This window comes from Mchenga conophoros, linkage group LG22 (genome assembly GCF_057382185.1).
Source record: "Mchenga conophoros isolate Kocher_MC1m ecotype Shallow Benthic linkage group LG22, M_conophoros_male_GT1.1, whole genome shotgun sequence".
Taxonomy (NCBI): domain Eukaryota; kingdom Metazoa; phylum Chordata; class Actinopteri; order Cichliformes; family Cichlidae; genus Mchenga; species Mchenga conophoros.
This window is the reverse complement of record NC_140546.1, coordinates 24,058,975-24,068,964: the sequence shown is the minus strand read 5'-3', so window position 1 is coordinate 24,068,964 and position 9,990 is coordinate 24,058,975. Positions and strand designations below refer to the sequence as shown.

Sequence of the window (9,990 nt, the reverse complement as noted above, 5' to 3'; positions counted from 1 at the left end):
AATCGGTTTGGCTGAGATTAAAGTTATTAGATTAGATTAGATAAAACAAAACTTTATTAATCCTCCGGGATTTTCACACAGCTGAATAAACGTCAAACAGAAAACTGATTAAACAAAAGTGTGAGACGGTCGAGAATTTACTCCAGCGTCCTGTTATATTTTAGATAGCAAGGAGCAGACGGCTGAGTTTATTAAACTCCACCGAGACAGCGGTGACGCTAATCAGAAGGCTAGACCGTCCAATTTCCCCAGCCGTTTACTTCCAGCCTACCCGACCTTCTGGGGACCCGGCCCACGTAGACCGCGAAGGCCGGGTCCTCAGGAGGATGCAGCCCATGAATTTGGACAAACTTTTAAGATATTTTCATGCGAGGTGCTGTGTAAACTTCAAATACCTGCTCGGTTTATCAAGACATCGCATATTTGCAAAAGTGCTCTAAAGGTTTGTGTTCGTTTAGAGGCGTTAAGTCAGTGTCAGTGAGTTTATATTTACTGTTAAGAGTAAATATCTCACCAGAAAATTTGTAGAATCATTATTAGAAAATAACAGTAAACGTCCTTATATGTTTTGAAATGTGTTAATCTATTGGAATGACTGCGTGTGTTTGTGTAAATTTTTTATTTTGGAGACTGCTATTAATGATAATGTTGCTTTCCTTTCAGGTAATGGAAGATCCCTCAACTTAAATTCACCTGATCAGCATGTAGACTGTGCATTATAAAGTAAGTTGTGATAACATGTTATATTAAATTAAACTAATGGTTTTGAAATTGAAGCGGCATAAAATTACCAAGTTGACCCCACTTAATCTAACTTATTTGTTTTTGTAAAAACAATAAGTAGAAAATAATTGCTTATTATTTGTAGGATTTCTTTCTTCTTCTCTATAATCTCAACATCAAATGTGTATAGATACCCATGCTCTTACATTTGTCATGAAAAACTATTTAGATTCTTAGATATATATTTTTCCATCACTTTAGGACATGGCAAATGGGATGGCAGTGTAAGATATGCAAATCTTTTTCAACAAACAAACAAACAACAAAAAACAAAACGACAACAACAAAAACTTGATAACATGTACATCTCCCAAGTATTTGTTATTTGCAACATTTGGTGTGTTGAAGTGTGCTTTTTGTTTTATAGTTTTATATCTCAACTATTGTATAAATGAAAAGTAATAACTAATTTTATTTAATTGAAGGGAAATTTAACTCTGCCCATTTACATTTTATTCTAGGTTGAACAAGATGGAGGCAAAGCTTCGTGTAATTATTGATGACCAAATCGAGAAGTTGGTTCTTCCATCAGGGATCCCACCAACATTGGAGGAGCTGCAGAGTGTTGTGAAGGATACTTTTGGGATTTCAAATGACTTCAGTCTTCAGTATTTTGACCCAGAATTCCAGGACTACTTCACTCTTCACAGAGCTGACCAGATAAAAGACAAAGACACTGTGAAGGTTGTTGGCATCACCCCAGTCATGCTAAGCTTGACTCCGGTTGATGACAGTTTTGGCGGCCCCTCTGGCCAACTGTCTGACTATGACTCCTCATATGCTGAGTCAGTTGTATCCAATGCAGACTCTGCTGCAACTACTTCTTCTCAGGACACCATTATTCTCAAAAGGCAGAAGACCACAGAACGTTGTGAGCCCTGGCCGAAACAGTTTCCCATTCCACAGTTTGCATATGAAACTGAGATGTACCTGGAAAGAGCCACTGAGGAGTATAAAAAGAATGGAAATCTTCTGCCCACCTCCAAAGTAAAGACTGATATTCTTGAGAAGTTGGCTGAAACTATATTTACATTTACGGCCTATCCTTCAAGTGCACAGGTTAGTTATGTTGCTGAGGCACTTGTGACAAAATACCCTTGTCTCAAGGAACCTGGCTCTTTCTCAGGTTATTATGGTTGGCAACAAAGCATCAAATACAAGATGGCCAATTATCGTACAAAACTTAGAGGGTTTGGTGTTCCTGAGTTGACATGCAATGCCATGAAACACAAGAGTCCAGGTGACCAGAAGTCTGCAAATAAAGTGAAAAAGCCTCGGAAAGCAGAGGTAAATTACCTTCCGCCATATCCAGCAGGTGAAGATGAGGACAGTCAAGAAGAAGAGAGAATTCAGTTGCTTACTGAAGTCAAGAAAAGAGACAACAACAAAGTGATAAAAGAAAAAATGGCTAAAACATTTGCACATAGACGACATGAAATTGTCAACCTGTCCCCCAGCATTGAAGACATCAAAGCCAGATGGCCAGCATTGTTTGAGGCATCTCATGTGAGTTCCAAATTCATTTTGGGTAGGCTTTTGGGTTTTTTTAATGTAATCTTTCAAACTTCAAATAATTTGAGGCCGCATCATGTTTTTTTTTGTCGTTCAGCTGCAGGATGAGTTCTACAGGATCACCCTGGTACACCTTGAACCCAAATTCATGTCCATGCTGGATGAGTACACTCCCAAACTGTTGGCCCTTTTCCATTCCAAGGGGGGAGCCATGGGATTGAAGTTGCAGGCTATCATAGCCAAGGTATTTTCCACTGACATTTCAGCTTGGAATTTTATTTAAAGAATTTTTTTGTCAAATTTCATTTGCATGGTGCACAGCTCCACTAATTTGTTTGCATGTTTTTGTCAGTGCAAGAGGACGCCAGGACGTCACTGATATAATTAACAACACAATTATGGGTTTCATGTTTTAATTGTATTTTAAATACATGTCTATTCTTAGTAAGAACAAACAAACAAAAAACAAACAAAAAAACACAAGTACAGGTATTGCTGGGTTTTTGTTTTGTCCCAAGAAGGAAAAACCCTTTCTGACGAACATAAACTAAATTAGATAAAAAACTAAAAGAATAAATTAATGTAATTTACTAAAACGACACATTTAAAGATTGAAGCTTACAAGCATGTTGACAATACCTTTGTGTTGACTGTCAGCACCCAGGCATGTGCATTAACATCAGCTAATTATCGCACATAATGTTCCATGTGATGATAATTTGATATTTAACAGTTTTTTTTAATACTGCCAATTCTCACAGTTTTGTCTTAATAAATGGTCACTTATCTGATGGTAATTTTTGGAATTCTTGCTCATTTTCAGTCACCAAGCAATCCTAGCAATGACATAACCAGAAATCTGGTTATTCGGTGCTTGATGGTGTACCTTGGAGAGTCCATTGATCAACTGATCAAAGAGTACAGTGTAAGTGTTGAAGTAGAAACATTATTCTGTTTTTGTTATTCATATGTGTTTGTCAAGTTTCAAATAATTTGAGGCATTATCATGTTCTATTTGTCATTCAGCTACAGGATGTGTCCAGGAAATATTTCATGTGTGCAACTACAGTCAGAAAACCCATGTGTTTGTTGTTTCAGGATGCTGATGAGGATGGTGTGTCACAAGATCTTTCTGAACAGAGGATGAAAATCTACAAAATCAAGGCTGTTGGATCTGAGGAGGATGACATTGGCATTGTGCTGGAGGGTGTGAGAGTTATGCCTGCTCTGGGCAATTTTCCAAGAGCATGCGCAATGCTGGTTGAATTGACATATGCAGTCAATCTTGCCTATCCCAAAGAGCTAAAATACACCTTGGAAGTATTCCAGAAAACTTTCCTTGAACTGGATTGTGCTAAGCTCTCACCAAAAGTGAACAGCCTCAAGAACAAGTTATTGGCTTAAGTGAGGACTCTGAAAGAATGAAAGGGAAATAAGCTCACTGAAAACCTTTGGTTTGTCTTTGTTAGATGCAGCTATCTTTTCAGTTTTCAAAATAATTTCAACTTATTCATGTCTTACCCAAATGACCTGCAATGTGTCAGGCTGTATTTGTGCTCTTCATTTTAATGTTTGTTTTTTATTACCTACAAGTTTCTTAGGAATATTCTGTTTGAAAGGCAACAAATTGGAGGAATCACTAGTGAAGCTTTTCTTTGTTTATAGTGTATGTTACTATAAAACATTAGTTTAAAACAACTTTAAAATTTAACAGAAGTGCAGTCCTGTAGCTGTAGAAATGTTACTTCCTCTTACATGTGTCTTAGATTTTCTCAGGTTAAACATCCAAATTGGGATAAAAGGTTGATTTACATTATTGATATTCCATGTACATGAGTTAAAAAACCTTTGTTCTACAGTTATATTGAGTGATTCAATTTAACAAAAGATTGACTAACTAAAGTTTTTGTTAGTCAATCATAAATAAGTAACAGAGATAAAGGAAACGGTAAAGGATATTCAAATTTCAGGTTCATGTTGATATTACAGTCTAATCTAAAGATTAATTTCTTTTTTACAAAACTGGTTTACATTCATGCAGTTTATGTTGCTGTTGCTCTGTACACAAAGCTGTGTGATAAACTGTTTATGACACTAAAACAAATTTACAGCAGAGGAATGTATTTAGGAGATCAGGAGATTGTTGATGAGAATTCAGTGTATACGAGCAGAAAAATGTTATATTATAAATTACTGTGTTTTATTTTCCACAATAAAACAAATTACTGTGTTGATGTTTTCTTTGTGAAATTGATTCATTTTACTCAGAAAATAAGTTAAATTCATTTCATTTTCTCTTATTATTCAGTCATTATTTTTAAGGTTTATTTGGAAAATTATTGAATCCAATTTGAGTTTTACTGAAAAAACAAGAAGATTTCATTTCTTTGTAATGGATATTTTAGGAAGTTTTTACTAAACATTTGCCAGATAGTTAGTAAATTCAAAGTAATTTTTCTCAGAGACTTATTTCATATCAATTATTTTTTTTGGTAAAGTTGGGCAATTTCAACCTTCAGTTTGAGATTTTGACCCTAAATCCAACACATATTTACAGTTTAATTCTATTAATATCTACTTTTGTTTTCTATTTGAATTTAATTAACATTTTCTCTACATTTTACATAAATCTTTTGAAATTAAAATCTACTTAATTATTTCAAGTGTCACTTTGTTGCCATAACTTTTTTAAGTAACCTCTAGTCACAGTTTTTACAGTGTGTTTTTATATGCCAGTATGCTTTCACTGACAAGATCTTTAACACCACTGGTTGAAATGCAAGCCCACACCATGACAGAGCCTCCATTGTGTTTTACAGATGACTGTAGACACTCACTGTTATCCGGTCTTTAAGTGATGATGTGATGAATCCTGCTTCTGGGTGTGACAAAGAGGAGGAGCAATTGCAATGCTCTCCATTTGTCCCATATGTGTTTACCTTTTTTTTTTGCACATTGTACACATTATTCTGTTTCTATGTATTTGCTATGATTTGCTATTTGTCAAGTAACTGTCATGGTCCTGGGTCGAGCGACCCAGTATTTGAGTTTCATGTATCTTTTGTATTCATTTGCACCTAGCTTAGTTCACGTAGTTAATTTCTAGATTGCAGTTTAGTTTTGTTCCTTAGTTGTTTATGTCATCTCCCCCTGTACTAAGTCTCCCTGGTTCATGAGTCATATCTGCGTGGTTATGTTTAGTTCTTGTCATGTCTAATCTCCATGTTTCCTGTTTTACTTTGAAAGTCTGTATTCATTGTCAGTGTATTCAGTTTCACTTCTCCTGTCCTGTCGTTAGGTTCATGTGTGTCAGCTGTGTTCCCATGTGTGGCCACTTCCCCTGATCATCCCTCATGTGTATTTACTCTCCGTGTTTCATACAGTCTGTGTCGCGTCGTCTGTGTTCCCACCCTCCATGTTGTCACAGCCAGTCTTAGTATTCATAGTTATGGTTTCCTGTGTCTTCATAGTTTTTCCTAGTTTTACTTTCCCAGTTTAGTCATAGTTTAGTTTGTCACTGCGTTCTGCCTTGTCTGCACTCCTTGTCACCAGCCACAGTAAAAGCTCGCTTTCAGATAAGTTTGCTCCAGCCTACTCTCGTGTGTTCGCACCTGGGTCCACCACACACTCCACCGCACGGTCTGCCTCCTCAGATCGTGACAGTAACATTGCTTCACTCACTATCTCGGGTTTGTTTGTGTAAGCGTTCTGGTGCCGGCAAATCAAACATTCTGCAAATTAAGACAAATACTAAGTTATGCTTCTTTATATTTTATTATGTTACAGATTAAGTCATTTGTTCATACTTACTTTGTTTGTCTTTTCAGTCGTCATAAGGGTCAGGTGTGGGGAAACGCCCGCCTGGCATTTCCTCATTTTAAAGTCCTGATGATGTCACATATGACATCAGCAGGTCAAACCAAGTGGAGGGGTTTCTTTTTCCAGAGAGATGCTTCCTTTTGTTTGTGTTAAGGTTTAAAGGGATTTGTTGAATGTTTTCCCTTTCGTTAATACTGCCATTTAGTTGTGTAAATGTGCGTGCTAGAAGTGTGTAGAGGTTTTGTGTTTTAGATAATCTGTGTAGAGTTTTAGATCCCTCAGTTGAGTGAGTGGTACTGACTGGGCAATTGGAGGGAAATTGATGGCCCTATTTAAAGCCAGTCTCTACCAGATGCAGGAGAGAGGAGAGGTGAGCTGTGTCACCAGATCCATGATATGTTAATAGAGTTTATTTGGGGGGGAAGTTTTGTTAAGTTACATTAAATTAAGTTCACTGTAAATAAATTGCTCATCTTGGAAACCTGAAATGTCTGCCATTTAGTTGGTGGTAGGGAAGCATAGTCTGCTTCCCTACCACCTTCCTTGACGTTCGAGTCTGACTACTTCACACTGGGTACAAACTACTATGCGTTTATCAAGGCTGTTGTGGTTTTAACATATTTTAATGCTCTATTTAACCTGTACAAGCCCCTAAAAAAGGCAGTGATCAATGCCAGCCTCCCTCGGTTTTTATTGCTGCTATTCATTTTAAAGCTCAGTTTTTAAAGCCTTACAATGTAACTACAGCCCAGCCCATGCAGCAGTATATTAATGACTAACCTCGCATTGTGTATAGATTATCTCAGTAGTTCTCCTGACTGAAGTGTGGTCCGTTTACAGCATCCTGCCATGCGATTGCATTTGTCCCTAACCATCAGCAACCCTCACGTTTTATCGAGTGGAAAGCAGTTAGCGTTCATCCTCCAGCTTCACCGTGCTAATGTGTTTATATTATGTGTTTATACCTGTGTAGCTGGCCACCATGTAGCACATCATAATGTACCAGCTAGCCAAGCTTCACTAACCCTACACTGCTGTTTTGTTTCCTGTCTTCACTTATGTCAGACGTAAAAACCCTCAGTCACAATATGGTATATTATGTGTGGGTGGAAACCAGCTAGCTAACTTTCTGCTAACTTCTAACTCCGTTAAATTTCATAAATCCTTTTTTCATAGATGCCTGGATGTTAAACTTAATTGTTACACCTGGTAGAGCAGCCACACTGATCGTTTTATTAAATTTAGACATTTTTTAACTCTCAGTGATGCCACAGTGTGCGTTTGACTTTGGGACCTGAAGCAGCATTTGGACCTGGAAATGGCTGACTTGAAGACCGGACACCTCTCTCCTGACCTCCTCTGTACAGACTGATGATGATTTGAACCAAAAATGCTGAAATTTGGGTTCATCAGTCCATCACACACAGTTTTTTTCTGTAATTTCCAGACCTCAGCCTTTTCTCCTTGTTTCCCTTGAAGTACTACTAGAATGAAAATGAAGAGAAAAGCAGCCAATGTCCACAGAACAGCTTTGAAAGGCATTCAGAAAGCCTGGGGAACTATTCCTCGAGACCCTTTTAAAAATGATAAGAAAGTCCAACTCCTCGGAAGAAAACTATAAAGAGTAATTTAAGACAGAACAGTATTACCCTTTTTATAGTAGGAAACTATTTTTTTTTTTATTGTTTTCCAACATGTAAGTTAAAAGATAAATGCCATCTTATTTTAGATGATGCGCGCGCACACACACACACACACACACACACACTCTCTCTCTCTCTCTCTCTCTCTCTCTCTCTCTCTCTCTCTCTCTCTCTCTTCCAAAAACAAAGGGGTAAAAAGCAAATGGGTAAAAAAAAAAAAAAGATAAAAAAGAAATATGATAATAAGTATCGTCTTCAGTTTAACTGAATAAGAAGTAGCTATCTTTGAGGATATAAACCAATTTCTTTCTTGGATTTCTCTTCTTTCTATGCAATAATACAATTCAAAAATCAAATAATAAAAACAAAATAAAAATAAAATCTAGGGGTTTTTTTGGGGTTTTTTTTTTTACTTGAAATGCCAAGTTCAAATATCTTCAGCAGTGCTTCAGTCTCACTCTCAGTCAGTGCATTTCTGTCAGTGCTATGCCCAGAGCTTCATCGCAATAACATTGTTTTTGAGAATCTCTGAGAGTCCGTCTTTCATCTGGCCGTCTAGCCGTCTGGTGTCTACAGAAGCAATCCTTTTAAAAGCCTCTATAAGAACTACAGTACACACAGCCAATGTAGCAGAGATGATTAAACGCTGTCTGCCTGCCTGGTTTGTGTGTTAATGTGTGTGTCCATGTTCCCCTTGTATCCCTCATCCTGAACATTAAACCCTTCCTCCTCACTCCTGCTTCTTACCCATTCTTTGTCCTTTCATTTTCTCCACTGCGTGTAATAATATGAGCAATGTCAGATCCACCGAGAAATGCTTACCATTTGCAAAGTGATGAAGAGAAAGACAATGAGTGGGAGCAGAATAACGGGAGCGATGGTGAAAATAAACCAGGCTTTGGGCAACGTTAGGGGCGCTCAGTGTCATCAAAAGTGACGGAACAACAGCGACATTGTGGATATTTAATCATGGCCGGAGATGCAATATGCAAGTATTCAAATCCACGCAGGCGTTCATGCACGTCCACATTTCCACTGTTAACTTTTCTTCTGCGCACTTCAAAAAGTGTTGATTTACCATAAATTATATTTCTGTGTATTCACCAGCAACCTCAAAAATATGACATACAGAGAGAGAGGGGGGGAAGTCAGGGTTGGAAGGAAAACTCCAGGCACATTTTGAAACATTTTGATTTGCATTTTTACACAGTGTCAGCAGTATTCCATCTCCCTCTAATCAAAATATGTCAAACTTAACTCGTCTTAATGCTCCGCTGTGGTGCGGAGAGCCTGTGTTTGTATTCTTCCTGCTGGAAAATAGCAACAAAAAAAAATCTTATGACATCTTCGCCTGCAAGCCATCAAGCCTTTGTCGCCCTAAAAATAACGCCTGGCTGCGGAGAATTCACCGTCGGTAATGCACATTCCCACCCCACACTTCGCCCTCCGTCTCGAGCACCAGGAAAAGAACCTGGAAACAAAATTCAATATAGTTGCTGGTGCTGGCGTCAAATCAGAGCAGGAGGTAATGCTGGCGATACATCATCATTACAGAATCTCTAGGGAAAAAAAAAAAGTTCAAATAATGAAACTTCTTTTTTGCACTTTGCACAGGAACCTTATTATAAATCACACCTAACTCATCATCGGATCGTTCATTTCTCTCCACACTCTAATTCTCAGCTCCTCCCCATGAGAGTGAGGGGAAGAGTAATATATATGGAATCCTGTAGATGTCAAAGGTGTTGTTTTGACAGTGCGAGGGGGAACAAGAGCGAACGGGGCGGTGAGTGGGGGTACGGTGGATGCTGAGTGACGTGGAATGATAAATGCATGGCAGAGGTGGAAATGACTTCCACCTGATTTGATATGGAACACTCTGCCTGTCCCTCTTAATCTCACAGAGCCGGTAACATATTCATTGGTACTGTCAGACACACTGCGTTATAGGCTAAAGGTGGGGCGTGTTGCCACCTGCTCTTATCTGTATAAACCCACATGCAACTTTTGGCATCTCAATACAGCAAATGCAAACTGCAATATAGATCTTAGTGCAGGTGAATTTACCTTGTGTATAACCTGATATGTAAGTATTTTTTTAACTAAAAAGTTTTTTTTTTAGTTTTTTTTATTTAAGTAGACATTAAAGAGTATTAAAGCTGAGCCGCTCAGCTATCTATAAAGATAGCTGTTCTCGTCAGAGAATCTGTATTTTTATACTTGTGTCTGTATC

The 9,990-nt window shown here is 37.9% G+C and overlaps 1 protein-coding gene across 1 annotated transcript; it reads left to right on the top strand.

Moving 5' to 3' along the window:
- Nucleotides 1-341: 341 nt before the first annotated feature.
- On the top strand, nucleotides 342-4,525 carry LOC146549544 (uncharacterized). Its single transcript, XM_085261695.1, has 5 exons — nucleotides 342-723; nucleotides 1,245-2,289; nucleotides 2,393-2,539; nucleotides 3,119-3,220; nucleotides 3,394-4,525. Exons 2-5 carry the CDS (start codon nucleotides 1,255-1,257, stop codon nucleotides 3,697-3,699), a joined length of 1,590 nt encoding a protein of 529 aa, XP_085117821.1. The 5' UTR covers nucleotides 342-723; nucleotides 1,245-1,254; the 3' UTR covers nucleotides 3,700-4,525.
- Nucleotides 4,526-9,990: the final 5,465 nt, after the last annotated feature.

What these genes read in the sequence shown, in the direction of transcription:
- LOC146549544 (XM_085261695.1), top strand. Translation starts at nt 1,255, where the DNA reads ATGGAGGCAAAGCTTCGTGTAATTATTGATGACCAAATCGAGAAGTTG. An exon ending in CATTGTTTGAGGCATCTCAT is followed by an intron (nt 2,290 to 2,392) that starts GTGAGTTCCAAA and finishes TTTGTCGTTCAG; the next exon opens with CTGCAGGATGAGTTCTACAG. An exon ending in AACTGATCAAAGAGTACAGT is followed by an intron (nt 3,221 to 3,393) that starts GTAAGTGTTGAA and finishes TTGTTGTTTCAG; the next exon opens with GATGCTGATGAGGATGGTGT.